This window comes from Oreochromis niloticus, linkage group LG2, assembly GCF_001858045.2.
Source record: "Oreochromis niloticus isolate F11D_XX linkage group LG2, O_niloticus_UMD_NMBU, whole genome shotgun sequence".
NCBI classification, from domain to species: Eukaryota; Metazoa; Chordata; class Actinopteri; order Cichliformes; family Cichlidae; genus Oreochromis; species Oreochromis niloticus.
Window position 1 is genome coordinate 20,359,954 of NC_031966.2, and position 18,071 is coordinate 20,378,024.

Here is an 18,071-nt window from a genome sequence, read left to right on the forward strand (position 1 = left end):
ACAGCTGCCCTGGGGCGCACTGACAGAGGCGAGGCTGCCGGACACTGGCGCCACCGGGCCCTCTGACCACCACCAGTAGGCAAACATGGGGTTAGTATCTTGCCCAAGGATATTTGGCATGCAGCCAGGAGGCAGCCTGGGATCGAACCACTGACCTTCTGATTAGTGGCTGACCTGCTCTGCCACCTGAGCTACAGCCACCACAGCCAATACTGTCTTAAAGGAGGAGGAGCTAAAATGTTTCAGAGCATGAGCTGAACCATCAAGGTGTGGTATAAGATCAATAAGGGCCTTTAGAAACATTAGTCATGCAAAGCTACTAAAAAGAAAGTAAACAGTCAAATATGCAGAAGAAGTTGCCTTATGTAAAGATTTATTAATTTATAATACAAGCTTTTATGTAGACCACATTGCATTTTAGTTTGTACATTTATTCATACTGAGCTAATCTTCATAGCAGTGACATTGATTGACAAAAACATAAAACCAAAAGACACTCGATGGAAGGAATCAAAAGGTTTCCAACTGTTTCTGAAGAAACCACAGCCCATCAACACTCCCAGTGCACCAACTTCTTTTTTTTTTAAGACCACTTGCCCCCCCACCCTCCAAATTAGTCCACAGTATGCCACGCAATCACACACCCTCAGACACACTCGCACACAAACTCACCCGCACAAAAATTCAACAAATACGTATACACAAGATAAAAATTGATATATTTAAATTTCAATATTAATGATATTACTGAATTCCACAATAAAAGGCAAACGAGAAGAAACGACAGCATCCAAATGAAAAAAGGAGGCGAAACACCACCAAAACTTTCCTTTTTTTTTCTCTCTAGTCATCCAACGGGAGAAACTCAGCCTCGTTTTCAGTGTCCGGTAGAGGGGGGCGGGTGTCACACCGACACCCGCTCCCCGCTCGCATCTTCTGTCTGCGTTCAACTGGCCCGCCGTGCCGGCTCCCATCACCAGGGAGCATCGACAGCCTAGTCATTAAAGTCTCGAGGAACGAACCCGACACCCGATGGCGCGCACGTGATCCGCTGAAATCCTCTGACCGCATTTATTCAAGCCTCACCGGGGAGTCTGTTCCCGTTTCCCGGGGAACCTCAGGTGTTTTTACTCTTCCAGATAAAAGTACTTCCTCGATTGGTCCATGAACAGACGCAGGCGACGGCCTGCTGACCGTCAGTTACTGAGAGGCAGAAACAGTCTGTGAGGAGGGATGGCACGTTTTCTACCACCTGGGTTTGGGGGGGGGGGGGGGGGGGGGGGGGTTAAGGTCTGTTCATCTGACCAAAACAAAAAGCCACGAGGGAGGAGGAGATGAAACACAGCAAACACTTTAGAATTAAACTGGTTTAAGTGCAACGAGAGGGTTAACACCATTCAGTAAGACCTGGGGAAAACATCCAAGTGACTAGTAGGGAAGGGTTAAAGCCCACACATCCTTTATAGCACTTCTGTGTCCATGAAGAGAGGCGAGTTCCTGGGTTGTTTTTTTTGTTGTTGTTGTTTGCTTTGTTTTTTCACTACATGACAGCTCTTTAAAATGTCTCCAGCAGTGAAGGGATCTGCGATGTTGTTCAATGTCATGATGTTCAAAGAAAAAGTAGTAACAACAGTAGATGTTTGGGGGCAGAAAAGTGAACATTATTGGCACAAAAAAGCCTCAGATTGGACAGTTCAACCAAAGTGTGAGAGAGAGAGACAGAGAGAGAGGGGGCCAAACGGACTTCCTGCATTTTATTCCAGATCCGCAGCTGACGGGACGACAGGCAGGAGAGAGTGGAGAGGGAGTGTATGCTTGTTTGAATGTGTGTGTGTGTGTGTGTGTGTATTTTATATATGTGTGTGCATGTGTGTGTGTAATTAAAGGAAGGGAAGGGGTCGTTACTGTAGCTTTACAAGAGGAGGCAGCAGTTGCTCTCTGTTGTTTTTTCTCTGTTCCTTTGACCTACAAAGACAAGAGAGCAGAAACATGAGGTGAGACAAAAAAAAACCCACAAAAACATCCAGAGACAGACCTCACTGGGATCTGCTTCCTGTTAGAAGGGGGTTCTTCCTCCCGACAGCTGCAAAGAGTTTGTTCGCGTGGGATCATCTGATCATTATTAAAAGCTTTTCAAAACTGTTTACGCATTCTTCAACAATCTAAACATACAAAAAGCTGCTGAAATGTGTGGGACACTGCGCTGTCCACAGTGTAAAAAATGTCCGTAGCTATAATCCCAGTGACAACGTAGCATCAAGCGAATTAGACCCAAGTCACACAGGCCTAGAGACTGGTCAGCAACCATCTGATAACCACAGGTTTTGAGGGAAAAATGAATATTCTCCATCCGGTTGCTGTTGGTTGGCTGCAATTGTTAGGAAAATGTTTGCTGAATTCCCAGTCATGCAGGCCTACAGACGAGTTACTGGCAACCACCTGTTGCTAAGGAAAACCGTGTATTCCATAACTGGCTGGCAAAAACCTCAACAGTTAGCCTCAGCTAGCCGAGTGTGACTAAAGTTAGTCGTTTTAGCAGCATTCATCTTCTTTCTTTACACGCTGGCATCCGCACGCCTGTCATGAGTTTGGCTGCTGGTAGTGACGGGATGGATTACTGAGAACTTTTACATCAAAGTACTGAAGAAACATGATGGTTTATGCATGATGGTATATTAGAGCCAGTGACAGTTTAACATTTTTTTTAATAGTTTGGTACTTCGAGAAAAAACAAAAACAAGGAGCAGATGAAAGTTCCTCACCATGAGAGTTGGGCTCTGGAAGAGTCTCCCTGGCAACCAAGTGCATGACAGTTGTTCGGCCCGGCGGCAGCTTTAGAGCTGAAAACACAGAAAAACACGTCAGGATTCATCCTTGTACCATGTAATAGAACGGTAGCAGCAACAACAGCTGAATACAAATGCTATGAATTATGACCTTGTCAGTATCTACATTTGTCTCGTATAGGAATTACTTTATTTTCAGACATCGTAACCTTCAACTAACCAAGCTGGATCATGAATATTTATATGTGCCACTAGGATATCTTTAATTGTAAAAACTTTCCTTACACATATTAATAAGTCTACCTGGCATCAGGTTTGCTATTTGGTTGAAGCTGAAATGAGATGGTCACATACAAAAACTGTTCTATATACTAAAAGTGCTGCTGTCACTTTCATTTCTTCATACTCTCTGCAATTTGGAAGTCGGTGAAGCTGCACCAGAAACCTCCTCTCCGTTTCCTCTTATACATATTTAATCAGACAGTCTCACCTCACTGAGATTAAAATCTTTTACAAGAGACCTGAGAACAAGAAAACATGCACAACCAGCCATTTTTTTCTTGATTGCAGAACAGAGATGAGCACCAGATGTGACACTAGTGACGAATCGCAGTGCACTGTGATATATAGAGTTTAAAGCTCCTCAGTCACACAGGACAACAGATCAAAGGTGCTGAGCAGTTAGTGAGTGGTTCTTGGAGGCTGCTGGTGTTACTCAATGAAATCAGCTGCAAAGTGGGATGCAGTGTGCACCAAAAAACTCCATGTGATTTATTTGGTTGCTAGAAGGTTGCCAACAGGTTGCATGGAAGACACTATTTGACCACTAGTAAAACTGTTTAAAAATGTGATGCAAACCAGAGACAAAGATTACTCAGATGGAAAAGTTCAACAAAAGCTGGAGACTGAGAGCACTTTCCTTCAAACATTTACAGTTTAAATACCACTCAGAGTGTAGTTGGTGAGTGTTTGCAGTCAGCTGGTGTCTTCCATGCAAATGACAGGCATGTATATCTCTTTGCAACAGATTTCACCTAGCAACACCAAGCAGCCTCCATCAAGGACTCCATCAATTGAAGGTTGTATGCACACTAGTTTTACAACTGGAAGAGAAAGACAACCGTTTAAAAAAAAAAAAAAAAAAAAAAAAAAAAAAATCAACGTCTGCTTTTAAAGTCAAGCCCAAATGTGTTTCTAAGTCTCCACAAGAGTGATGAGGGTGACAGGCCTCAGGTAGAGGTGGAGAACACCACATACTTCAGAATTAAGGAGTAGCTTAAGCTTCTTCAGTGCAGCTTCCCATGTACAATGCTGATGGGATTCTCTATCTCAAACCAAGGTCACATTCTAGATGGTTTAATCTGACTTATAAACTCAGGACTTCTTTAAATGTTCCTAATGAGTGCTAAGACAATGAGCAGCCACACATTCTTCAGCGGATAGCCTTTTAAATGTAGGCAATCTGCGGCCGGAGGTACATCATCACTACCCTGATTCATACTGGCAAACAATTTGTTCTACACGTGAGCAAAAATATGTGCACTTCCTGTCACGGTTACAGAGTAAAAGGCAGATTTCCTAGTACTGTTTGATTAAATTTCTGAACAGAAACGCAGAAAGAGGAACTGCAGCCACCATCAGAAGACTCCACAACAAATCACAAGAAGAAAGAAGTTGATGGGCTGTTGAAGGCAGTGACACAATATACAGAACCTGACATCTGAATATTATGAATATTGGCGTTATATAGAAATGTAAGCTTTATATGTTTGTATCTTTTTACAGAGAGGTCTTCTTTTATCTGACCGACTTGATTTCTTCTATTGCAGTAACTTTGTGTGTTTTATAAAGTATAGCTTGAATTAAAGCCACGCTTAATGCTGTATAATTACTTTATACAACTAAACCAACATTTTCTTCATGGATCTCAGAATCAGCTTCATAGACTGGCTTCTTAAAAAGAGTTTCTGACATGGAGATTTTCATTGTCTTATATTATACATTCTTAAAACAAGAAACAAAAAAGTTTTATTTAAAAACACAAACAAAAACAAAAAACCCATAAGTACTGAAATGAAAGAAAATTTTTTTTTTGACTCTAATCCCATAATCTGTTGTGCTTTTTTAAGCCATTTTATGTACAACAGCCGAGCAGTGACTATGTCAAGGACTTTTATTGTGAAAGGAACAGGAAGAAGCCCATTTCGCATGTGTGGACAAAGCTCACGTTTCCGGTATGGCGTTTTCGGACATGCATAAAACAAATCAGGTCATATTACCCCATTATTGTTGATAAGCAGTTTCAGTATTGGCATCACTCGCTCCACTGGAGCAAGCCTGCAAACCCAGCATCCAAATGACTGAGGCTGTGCTGGAGAGGAGGTTAAAGAACTGTTATCCATCATGGACCATCCTCTGCATCACTTACTGGAAGGCAGCGGGGCACTTTAAGATGCATTTCACAAGGACAGACACAGGAAATCTTCACCGCCTCATACCACAATACCTGCATTTGTTTTATGTGATTTCTTATTGAGCCATTTCGCTCTGTTTTTTTTAAATTGAGCTATCACAGGTTGTGTTCAGTCTTTTAGCTTATGTAACACATGAAGTTTACAAGTTATGGGATAAATAAAATATATTTTGTTCATAAAATCTAAATGGTACCTACTGAAACCTCTGCATACTGCATGAATAAAAACTCATACCAGCAAATAATTCTCAGATGAGTCTCAGAAGATAAAGGCTGTTTTGGATTTCACTTCCCATTTATTTCTACACGAAACAGAGAGACACACATCCTTGCGTCACATCGCTCTGATTAAAGGGAAATGTCCAGCCAGTGCGAGAGATTAGAAGCACCGAGACTGGCTCTCAATCAGGAAATACTGTCTGCTTCAGTTCATGTTTTGGGTACATTGAAATAATCCAAACAACAGCAAAGGAGGAAGGATGCTGCCTGAGAATCTGAGGACACTGGCAGAAGTTCATGACTGTAAATCGTTAGATTAAGAGCTTTGTGTACTGCTGCTAGATATGCCTGCGTGCCTTTTTTGGCATTAGTAAGTTAACAAAAGTGTTTTCAGTAAGATAAAAGCATAAAGATGCCATTCTGCTTCTCTCTGATGCCTTCTCTGGTCAGCAATGGTCTTACCTCCCAGGGTGACGTTGCCATGAAGGAAGCGTCCCTGGAAAATGAGGCGGAGTATACTGGGACTGCTCACCCGCTCTTCCTCCCACCCTGCCAAGGAGAGAAAGAAGAGATGTATCACTTTCCCAACTGATGCAGCCAGCGGTATATTTTTTGTCCTGGAAACACTAAACACAAGAGCCATGATACAGATTGCTGAGCATATTTCTAAAGTTGTGACTGTGATATATGCAAAGCCCACAGTTTGCAATTTAAACCTTTAACTAAGTTCTGGATTCTGTCTCCAAATGAACTCAAACTGCCAGTTTCTTGTATTTTAATCAGCTGGCATGCACACTGGTACCCAGTCCATCAATGAGCTAATACTAGCTAATGTACTGGCCTGGCGAGTTTATTGCCCTGGCTCCAATGTTAATTCCCCCATCCAACACCATAACACGAGGTGTGATCCAAAAATTAGGGTAATAAAAAAAGTTCAAAAACCTCACAATAATCTCCTTGGGCAGGTCCAGCTGACTTTCAGCATGGCTGCCTGTCCTGACCACTTGTACTGCAGCCTTGTCCCCAACTCCAGTATCCACAATAACTCTCAGAGTTATTATGAAGGGCTAAACTCTCCACTGAGTTCAATATCGCTGTCTTACCAGGCTGTAAACATGGGTGTCTGTGGGGATTGACTCAAGTGGCTCTTGAGTTGAAACTGCAGTTTCTGGCAGTTCAGTGCTGCTTTCATTCATGAATGAATTCATGAAGTCTCGAGAGGCTGTAACTTGGAGCTGGCTCTCTGGCTACAGCCGAGGAGTTTTCATTTGAAGAGTCTGCAGTTTCTAAGTCCAAAGGCTGCGCGTCACATGATGAGCAAACCCAGGAGCATGCTTGTCATTTTCTGACACTCACATGGTTGTGCACAGCAAATCTGTCCCCCTGGATGAGGCAGTAAAAGCAGAGTTTTTACTGCCCACCTCACACTGTTACAAACTCACCTGTCTGCTTTGGACTTGTCAGTTTGTTTAAATCAGCGAGCGTTAATACTTGCATATTTTTAAACAGAGATTATATCAGGTTTTGATTCCACATCTGTTAAATATTTGCAGAAACTGGCAAACTGTATGAGACTGAATCAGTCTGACTTTGAGGTTCAAAGTGTGAAATATATTAAAAGTGAAGAACAGGAGACTGAACCCTTTAAAACGTACCTGCAGGCCAGTTGTCAAATACGTGCTTGGCGATGTCCGTGGCCGAGTCATTTGGGGAGAAGGTGAAGTCCTGTGTTTTGCCACTGACCAGGATAAGGCGGAGGTGTACCTAAAGTGACAAACAAAAGCATTCAAATATGGGTCCATAGAAATGTCATCCCAGCCAAACTTCCATTAAAATTCTTCTCAATTAGTCGTGGCGAAATCCCTTCACTTCCTCTAACCTCCTCAGACATGAGGTGACCTTCTGAAGGGTGCGAACAGACGGGCATTCCAGTCTAATTAGATTTAGCCACACCAGATCTCCACCCTCTGACTGGGAGACTTCATTCATCGAGGGCTTACGGTGAAGTGAGCCTCTGTTGCTGGAGATAACACCAGATAAGGGTGGGGCAGAGGGGGGAGAACACTGGGCCTTTAGTTCCAGGGTCCTGCTGCTCCTCTCCGGGCTGTCGGCCTAATGCGATAACCCCAGGTGTCCCAGACAGCTCTGGGCCATGTTATTAAATTTACATGGCCAGTGCGTAGCCCCAAGGGCGACTCGTGCAAGTGTGTGTGGGAAGGGCTCTTAACAGAGGGGGTTCCTTCTTCTTCTTCTTTTTTTTTTTTTTTAAATCCTCTGGGCATCTACACAAAGATATCTGTTAAAAAACAAATAAAAGGGGACACTTCATGGGCAACACGCCTTTAAGCAGTGTCTAACATTTTATCCCTACTGGAACCAGAAGATCAGACTATTAATAAGACACCAAAAAAAGCTAATTTAATTACTTTAATTGGCGCCAACTTAAAATATAAGAGTATCACATAAACTATCAGTTAATTTAGATTTAAAATCTGTATCTGAAAATAAGTAGTAGGCTTGAAAATGAATGTAACAGAGTAAATGTCACAACTAAAGGTCATAACAATGTGTCATAAAATCTTTTTCACTAACAGTTACCTCAAGTTTTTTTCCTGCATATGCAATTAAAAAATAAATTACCAGGACTTTGACCAAGCGTACTTGCTCCTCCATAAAAACTGAAACTCGCTGGCTTTATAGTCAAAAAAAAAAAAAATCACCCAGTAGTCAGGGGCTAGCTGCACCCTCACGCACAGAAACCCCTTTGTCATTTATTCATTAGTTTTGCAATCGAAAGAAATTGTTTAATGTAATAAATAATCATGTTAACGGACTTTTCTTGAGAATTCTCACAAGACTGCGCTCATGAATGTAGATCCTGCACCTATTCCTATCACACCTTTCAAAGAGTATTCGCCATTATTGTGGTTACCAGACTAAGAGATACACAGTAATCATACAGTCTGAATAGAAAATAGATGAACTAGAAGTCTTATTTGTACTGTTTGATGCTCTAGTTTCTGGTTTGGGAAAGTGCAGAACAAACTATCACGACCTAGACGGGGATAAATGGTAGAAAACATGGTTGGATGTACTCTTATGGAAAATAGTAAAGCAAAACTAATATTGAAGATTAAAGCAAGACAGTGCAGAGCTTCTACGAAGCAGACTGTGATCAGCAAGTGCTTTAACATGTGTGGCATCCCACGTGATAAAGGTGTAAAAAGTTTTAACCAAGAGAAAACTATGATTACTATGAATAGTGGAGTAATTCTGGTTTACCATTTATATTTTATTAGAACAGAGTTTCGCGACAATAAAAGGGCAATTCTATTCTATTTCATTCTATTCTTTACGGCTGTTTAACAACTACAAAAATTCCATTGTATCTGTACCCACAGTTAGGCCATTTAAGGCATTTTTATAAAATATGGTTTCATTTTCCACCATAATGCTTCATTTCTGCTGACTTCCAGAAGTGTTGCTGCTGCATGTGTTGCCCTAGTGATTTTAAGCTCCTCACACACTATTTTAAATTTTAAAAAGAATTTAAAAAAAATGAATATTTTATTCAAATTTTTCCACCAACATTAGACTACATGAAGGTCAGCTCGTGGTCAGGATTAAAAACATCACCCTTAACTGAATAATTATCTTCAGGCAATTTTGGACCTCCGTCGCTGGACCTTATTGAGCTCTCATCTCTAATCAATCATTCCACAAAAACATACAAAAAGAACAATACTAAATCTCTTTGCTGGGACATCTCTACTCTAGATTCAGAGATGACAGATGGGGGAACGTTCCCCCTACGTTTGCCCTTCTTAAAAAAAACGCGAAACATGAACTTTCTTTGGTTCACAAATCACAGAGGAGAGAACAAAGAGACTTAATCACGAGGTGTAACGTCAGGAAGGGACAACCCTGCTCTCTGATCTGTTTACAAATACACCCTCCCACCCCCCTTTCCTCTCGGTGGTCCTCTGCTCACCCATCCCCCTGTGAACTGAATAACCTCAATGTGGGATTGCGTACCCATGTCATCATTAACAAGCTTTGTCCCCCTTCCCTTTCATCCTGAACAAAACAAAAACAAAGTCAAATCTGCCGGGCCATCCATGGCAACATCCTGCATCACAAAGTCATTGAGGTTCACCAATCGAAAGGAAGTCTTCCAAGTGGCGTTATGATTACTTTTTAAGGGTTAAAGGTAATAGCAGAGGCTTATCTGTTCTTCATGCCGGTCAAGTTTCCTAAAAACATAGTCGGCCACGAGCTTCAGGATAGCTGCCAAGAGAGATGATCTATTAAATCCCACTCTGGACTCCTGTGGGTTTTACCTCATGTTGGTGTCCTACATAAAACAAATCTGACAACATTTATTCTTTTTTAAAAAGTAAGCATGGGTTCCTTTAATACAGGGATGTCAAACTCATTTTACATCATGTGCCACATACATCCCACTTTGATGTGAAGTGGGCAAAAGTACCACTAAGTTACAGAAAAGGTTCTGGATTGTCCTGTAATTACAATTTTAGAATATCCTTGTGCTTTGGTGTAGTATAAATGGATCAATAGGAAAAGCTGAAAACTTGTGAAAACACAGTTAAAAATTCAAAATCTAAGCATGCTTTCACATTTTCTTAAGATGTCCAGTGAGATTGGAGTCTTTGCTGGGCCAGTTCTGGCCTAAGGGTCTTATGTCTGGCACCCCTATTCTAATATTTGCAGTTTAACACTCTTCTTATTCAATAAAGCGTACGCTTCAGAAATATCATAAAATTAAATGGCACAAATAACACTAAAATAACATAGAACAACACAAAAAGTTGAATAATTGTACTTAAAACGTTATGTTTTGCCTCACCAACAATCCAAATCCTGAAATATGCACACACGTGTGATCAAAGCTGCACATTTTCACACTAGGAACTCAGTATGGAGACAGCAATTGTAAAAATGTGGGCCAGTAATAACATTTGAATTAAAAAACAAAAAATTGCCAAAAAGAGAAAGAAGGATTAATGCTTTATAAAACTACCTGAACTGGTTTAAAGTCTTTGATTGTACAAAAGTAAACAGGACTTCTTCCTGTTGGCCATGAAGCTGGCAGATGGTGATAGGTGAGAGAGAGTTACACTTTCTTTAGCATTGCCCTTAATATGACAAGCTCCAGATATCTATGTTTTATGTTTTGGTGAGCAGTTGATAACAGAAAGAAAGAGCTGTTTCATAACTTTTGGTTTTAGAAGTCGCTACCTTTGTTTCTAAAGGTTAGGTTACATGGTGCTACTTCTTTGTTCTTTGTTAATCCTATTTGAACCGGGCACATTTATTTAATTTTTGTGTCATAAATAAAACAAACTGATCTAAAACTACAGACAAACATCAGCCAGTCTGATCGATAAATGTCGCATCTTTTGACTTTTTATTTCTTCTCATTTCTGATACTGTCGCTGCTCTTATTCACAGCAGAACTTTTAATTACATAAAAATTACAGACAAACTGCAGTTTAATACCCCAAAACGCAAATAATTGCCATCTTGGTAAAATAGTACTAATAAGTAAACAGAAAGCTAACAAAAACTTGTACTATTGTGTCCATTCCTGTGGTTGGGTTGGATTGAGTGGGGGCAGGATGTAATAAGAGGGTGCAATCAATTGGCATCTAAACCTTGAAAGGAAAGTAGGCCAACGTTTTAACTCAGATTAGACAGATGGTGTTCACAGGAACAGCAGTCACTATCCAGCTAAGTGTTTGTGCACGTTGGCTAATCCACAAACAACCCCCACCCCCATACAAACACCTACAACAGTCACAGAGATAATCAAACGTATTAATGTTAAAGGATGTTTTGAGTACTCAGAGAGCATCGCCTCAGTTGTGTGTTTTGAAAGGTGACAGAGCCTCACTCACCATATCAAGATCCCTCTGAGTGGTCATGGCTCAGCGAGGAGGAAGGCCGTGGACGGGGAGCAGAGAGGACAGGACAGGTGTGCTTCAGCAGCTGGAGACGGGGCCAGAGCCCTGATACAAACACCAACACTGTCAGGCTGACTTCCACAAAAACACCAAAACAAACAAACAAAAAAAACCTGGCACCACAAGACTGCATCGCTCACAAACTGTTACCCACCAAGCTAGAAGGAGGCTAACGCTGCAGCTAACATGACAACACTATCGGTCGAAACTGCACATGATCGATTAGTTGCCTGGACTGCAACAGCACCGAGCAACTGTGTTTCAACACCGTGATTTAACTAACCAAAATTAGTAATCTTGGCGTGTCAAGCTAGGACGAGCTTTAAAGATTAGTCCAACAGTTAGCCTTACGTTACGCTACATCCCATTCAGGCATTACGGCTCATAAATTTACTGGAAGCTGAAGCGGTGCATTAGGTGGGGGTGTGTCTCGCCCGGAGACACCGATCACCTCAGAGTTTCACCCAGATTAAGTGTCGAAACAGAGCCCTGTGAGCTGAACAAGCTGCCGCTGTTAACGTTAGCATTAGCTGTTGTGTTAGCCCGATCTTCCTGTCGGTGGCTAACTGCAGGCTAACAGCGTAAGGACGGTTTCTTTGCCGTCGCCCTCACCTGCATCTGATGAATACGATGAAATTTTGCATTCAGTTGAGTCGACAAGTCAGCGGGAAACGTTTTCCATGGGGAAATGATCGAGTGTAGATAGATGGCGTTATGGTTGACTCTGGGTATCGGAGGCTAATGGACGGGAAGACGCCGGATGTCAGCTGGTAGTAAACACAGAAGGACCACAAAGGCTTCTGGGAGTCCGAGTCCAAGTATGAGAAAATAAAACAGATATGAGAAATAGTAGTAGTAGTCATAATACTACTACTACTACTACTACTACTACTACTACTAATAATAATAATAATAATAATAATAATAAATAATAATAATAATAAAAAGAAGAAGACTTTTTCAATCCTGGGGTGAATTTGTTTTATTTCAGACTTCAGATATAAATATGAAAGACGAAAATCAGAATACTTTAATAATCCCTAAGGAAATTATGTGGGTTACAGTTGTTCCAGGACAGTAACAGTAAAGGACTAAACTAATTAAATAATAAAATATAGTACGAAGTTTACAAATTGAAGAAATAGCACTAATATATACAAATCATTCAACTATAAATATTAAGAATATTACAGTCAAGAATATTACAGAGAAATATATATGACATTGAACTCTAACCTTTGAACTTTGTCATTTGTTATTTGACTGTAGAGCATGTGCAAAAGGGTGTAACTATTGCAGTGTTTACAGTGTATTAGATGGAGGAGTTGTTCAGGGAGATGGCCATGGACAGGAATGATTTCCTGTGTTGTTCAGTGGTGCTTTGTATAACAATATGTAAAACAAATTCAAACCAAGATTAAAGTGAAATGTTAAATTAAAACTCTATATTCCAAAGTTCAAACGATACCATATAGAGCATAGACACGGTATTATAAATCTGCATATCACAAGGAGTTATAAAGTTTGATGTCCACAAGTAGGAGTGATTTTATGTGCCATTCTGTTAGTGTCAGTTTTATTCCATTACATGCAAACTCAATGTGATTAACAAAAAAGATAAAAACAGAAGAAACTATGCAGGTCTACTGTGTCTTATGGCAATAAAAACAACAACAAAAACAGAAGTTAACAAACACACATGCACGCCTGATTCTGAGACCAGTTAAAAAATCTGCACCTGATCACCTGAAGAATCTGGTTGGAGTAAAGATACTGAGGGCGGGAACTGAGTGCTTTATGAAACAAATGAATGATTTTAAAGGTAATATTGTTTTGAATTGGGAGTCAAGGAAGTGACTTCAGTACTGAAGCAATGTTCATGTTACTGCTGCATTCTAGACAAGGTGAAGTCGTCCTACTGAAGATTTGGATAATCCTTCAAATAGAGCATTTCAGTACATGGGACAATTTCGCAGATTTATTTTGAAATAAGAATTTTTGTACCTCTACATTTTTTAAGTAGTAGAAAGCAATTCTTGGACCTGATTAATATGATTATGAAAACTGAGATCACTATCCCAAAATTTCTGGGTCATCGTTGAATGAGTTTTTTTCAGAACGTGCTCCTGTGTATCTCTAGTTCAAGACGAAGAGGGTGTGAAGGATTATCCACTAGGAAGGCACCCTCCTTTCTGAAACCTCTATCAGAGGTGTCAGGCTCCACACTCACAGAGTTACTAGCCTCAGCCTGCTGCCCCAGCATACCACAACACAGAGGATGATCCTGGCCATTAAAGGCTCATAAAACATCTTGAGAATCATGTGACAAATGTTAAAGGACCTCAGTCATCTCAGGAAGCACAGATTGTTTGTGACCTTTTTTTAGAAGGCTTCTGTGTTTCTAATGAAGTCCAATTGTGATCCAATAATTGTGTCCACACAGACTTTGTTGTATCATTACATTAAATATATTCTATATCACTTTACAAATTACAGGAAAGTTTGGTTCCTCTGAACCAAAATCAAAGAAAAGAGGTTTGACTCAAGATTTTTGCACACTATTATCGACATTATTGTTATTTGTTTTACTTTTTTCTTATCTCATTTGACCATGGTTAAAATGCTCAGGACCGCTTTAAATGTGGAAGCCAACACACTCATTCACATCCTAATATCCCCTCATCTGTCCTGATTATCCCAGTTTGTCTTGTTTTGTATGGTCTATATCCACATTCTGTTCCATTATTGCCCTACTTGTATTGATAAAGTAAAAATAAAAAACTATTAACACACAGGATTGATGACATTAACATCCTAACATTAACCATCTTTAGAGAAGCTACCAGAAAACTGTGACTACGGATCTGTAATAAGACATTATGGCACAACTAAAGTCAAAGTCAAACTATTTGGTTTACTACTTCTGTTTATAGTGTTGCCCAAAATTACTTAATTGTAACTAACCAGACTTTATCTGCAGACTGCAAACAATCACAGGCCACACACAGAGTCTGGCAGCAAAATAAAACCTGACTCAGTGTTAATATTTGAGGAAGAATACCGAGTGGTTTCTGTTATCTGCTGATCTGTTGGCTGCTCTCTCATCATTCCAGTGGTCACAAAACACCCAGAAACCCAGTCATCACAGTCTCACAGTAACATGCAAATCTTAATCAAGAACTATATCTTTTTTAAATCATTTTTGATTTAAAAAACAAGGTTAAATACAGTAAAGCAAATTATTTTTATATCTATGCATAAATATGACCCAAAACACTTTGGAATTTTCAAGTCATGAAATTAGACAAATGGGATGAAAGCTTTGGTATGAAATGATCCAATATAGACACAAGTTTGCAAACCTCTAGGATGAACAATCAACTTAAAGGTGAATTTAGAATCAGGTGTGTTGATCGGTCTGATCGTCGCAACTAATCCACATCATTGTCACTATCACACAGGAGTAGCTGAAGGTTTTAAAAGTCCTTGATGTCACAAGGGAAGCCAGGATTCCAGTAAGTAAAGGCCTCTATCACACCTAGTAATGTCAATGTTCACGAGTCCACCATCAGGAGATCATTGAGTAATGATGGTATGCAGGTTTTTTCACTTCTCATTCAAGAGATTTCAAGTAGTCCCGAGGTTTATTGACCCACTCTCATGCAAGTTTTTAAGGGTCACTTGAATGGTATGAATCAAGGTGGTGAGATACAATCACAGTTTCCTTAGCAAAGCTGCACTAATTTAACATCAGTGACAGAGTAATAGAAAACAAGTGTTGGTACAGTGAATGTTTTATCTGTTTTATGAGAATTCCCTAGAAAGAAATTGAGGGCATTCAACTTTCACAGGTTTTATCACCAACGTTTTATTTGCCACTCCATATAGTCTTATCAGGTGAACTCATATAAAAGGACTTCAGCAGAATTACCAGTTGACAGCTGAGGAAGAGTGTTCATACAAAATACACTTGGAGCTTTTAATAGACTGTGAAACTTCCTGCTGAACCAGGTTATCAAATTGTAGGCTTGCGCAATACTGAGCGTGGCAGTGGACCAAGTAATTAAATGAGAGGGGATAAAATAAGCCAGTGATATAGAGGAGCTTTTTCTGACCCCTTTCCTAGACTCATGGCCGCTGTGCTACATTCACCTTTTTGTTTTAAGCCCCTGTTGAAGACTTAACTTCAAAAAACTGAATTACAAAAATGTGTTTAAAGTGAATTAAAACACCACAAACGCTCACACCGAGTCTGCTTTTGGGGTTAAAGGGTGCACAGCCACGCACAGACAGAGCTAATCGACATGTTGATTGCACATGTTGATCCTGCAGCATGTGCATTTACAAAGCGTTAGTCATAGCAGAGCGGCAGACAAACTTTGTCTGCACCTGGCAGTCAGACACTTGGTGCCACTGAAGCATTTTACACAGGAAGCCTTTTACCAACCTCCTCTGAATCATGACTCAGCTAATGAGGAAGGGTGCAGGATTTAAAGACAAACATTAAAGATGGAGATTAAGCGCAGTATCGGTGGGGTGTGTTACTTTTCATCACAATGAGCAGGAAGCCACACGAGTATTCAAAATGAAAAAGGATTACCACAAAAAAAAGGTATGTGGAGGTGAAAGCACGAACCATTCAAAGAGAGATCAGACGGGCTAATGTACCTGCCTTTAATAAACAATGGTGGAGTAAGCTAAGCCTTTTCTCACTTCCTAATTTACAAGTTTTTCACTGCTCATTAAGCTCCTGCCACACAAAGACCAAAACACAGAAAACACCAACTGAGAGTCAAGTCTTCTTAAAAAAAGGCTTCTGTATTTGATTATGTATCCTTGCTTGAGGAGTCAGACGGGTGACAGACTATATCTATAAATTGTCTCTGGAGGTCTCCTGAAGAGATGTAACACCATTCTTTAAAAGATCTTCCCTGATTTTTTTGATTTGGATCCAAAAATCTCCTCATTGTGTTTATTTGGGTTGAGATCTGGTCCCAGTGAAGACCACAGCAAAGCATTAAGAAGAACAACTCTGTCCCTTCCCTCTATAAAGATGCCACATGTCCTCTGTACAGTTCTGTGAAGCTCCATTATTTCCCCAGGGGTCTCCACGTGTTTGATGTGCCACAGATTTCAGACTGGATACCCCTCCTAACACAACCCTCCCATTTATCCGGGCAGCACCGGGAGTACTCTGGCTTGTGACCCCCCTGAGGCTGGGTTTGTATCTTCTCCCAGTCTCAAACTGGGAATCTTTTGCATGTAAGCCCAATCTGTTAACCACTATACACCACAGAGCCACTACATCTAGGTATGTCCTTATTCTGTTCTATTTAGTTTGTTACATGCTCATTCTTGTATTTTATTTAGATTTTCACTTATTATGGTCATTTATTTTGTGTTTCTATTAAATTTAATTTCTTTTTTTATGTTATTGAGCTGTTTTTCTACTTTTTTTTTTAGCTACATTGTTATGAATTGCATGGATTTTTTGGATAAATAAAGGTTATCATAACTACATAACATTTCCAGAGTAGTATCCATACACAAAAGGATCAATAATCTCAACTCACATACCCATTTATTAGTATTTTATCAATTTTATGGCCTTCATGAAATAGTATGCAGAATCAGCTCACTGAAAACCCGAAGAACGCTCTGAGAGGAGACTTTCGTGACTAAACTCTAGCATTAATCTAGTAAAGGAAAGCTGGATTACCCGCCGTGAGCCTAGGGTTACTGAGTATGCATTAGCTTCACACGGAGCATCAGGTATCCTGGTGGTTAAGACATGCACCTGTAGCATGCCTGGATCATCCAGTTAAAGACCTAAAAACTATGTTGGCCCAAGCATTTTTTTTTTCTGTTTCAAATAATTGAACATATACCTTACAGAATACATACAGAGATACTGTGCCGGAGCGGAAACTTAAAAACAACCATCACATTATCACTTCACTAAAAGTCTTAAAGTTTAAGTGCAGGTTTTTCATGAGGTTTAATGTAAGTGTCCTCCTCTGCTCTCCAGCGCCTCTTCTTTTTGTTCCATTTATAACGCAGACTACTCTATTGTTCCACATATATTACTTTATCATGATATATAAATAAACCAATAAATAAAAGAATATACCTATGTTTTTGTTAATAGGAATATCAGGACTTTAATTTTAATTGACTGGTATTTAGCATTTTACTACTGCACTTCTATGTTACCATTCACATCCAGGGATTCACATTCATACAAAGATTTACTCGGTACATGTTAAAAAAATTTTATCTCACACTTCAGTGCATCAGATACGACATTTTGCCCAAGGACACTCCACTAAAAGAACAAGTTATTGAACCACAGACATTCAGTGGTGGTGTGGCCCGTGCCAAACTGGATAATCCAACCCAGATCCCTGCATTTAACTCTGGCCTGAGGCCTATAATGAAGACTATGTCCCTCTTCATCCATTTGCATTTCATGTATTTAAAGGTCCTGGGTTCAAATCCAGTCTGGGGCCATGTCTGTGTTAATGTAAATATAAATGGTTCTCTGTCTCTATGTGTTAGTTCTGTGATACACTGGCAATCTATCCAGGGTGTACCCCACCTCTCACCCTG

General features: G+C 40.1%; 1 protein-coding gene across 1 annotated transcript; it reads right to left on the minus strand.

Annotated features, from left to right (window-relative positions):
- Positions 1-356: 356 nt before the first annotated feature.
- ubl3b (ubiquitin-like 3b) lies at positions 357-12,245 on the minus strand. The gene is made up of 6 exons (XM_005467493.4): positions 12,075-12,245; positions 11,397-11,507; positions 7,134-7,242; positions 5,941-6,027; positions 2,763-2,840; positions 357-1,965 (listed from the first exon to the last, which is right to left on the minus strand). Exons 2-6 carry the CDS (start codon positions 11,421-11,423, stop codon positions 1,913-1,915), a joined length of 354 nt encoding a protein of 117 aa, XP_005467550.1. The 5' UTR covers positions 11,424-11,507; positions 12,075-12,245; the 3' UTR covers positions 357-1,912.
- Positions 12,246-18,071: the final 5,826 nt, after the last annotated feature.

Coding starts and splice junctions, on each gene's coding strand:
- ubl3b (XM_005467493.4), bottom strand. CDS start 11,423: ATGACCACTCAGAGGGATCTTGATATG. Junction 7,243..11,396: donor CTCAGAGGGATCTTGATATG/GTGAGTGAGGCT, acceptor TTGTCACTTTAG/GTACACCTCCGCCTTATCCT. Junction 6,028..7,133: donor ATTTGACAACTGGCCTGCAG/GTACGTTTTAAA, acceptor TCTCCTTGGCAG/GGTGGGAGGAAGAGCGGGTG.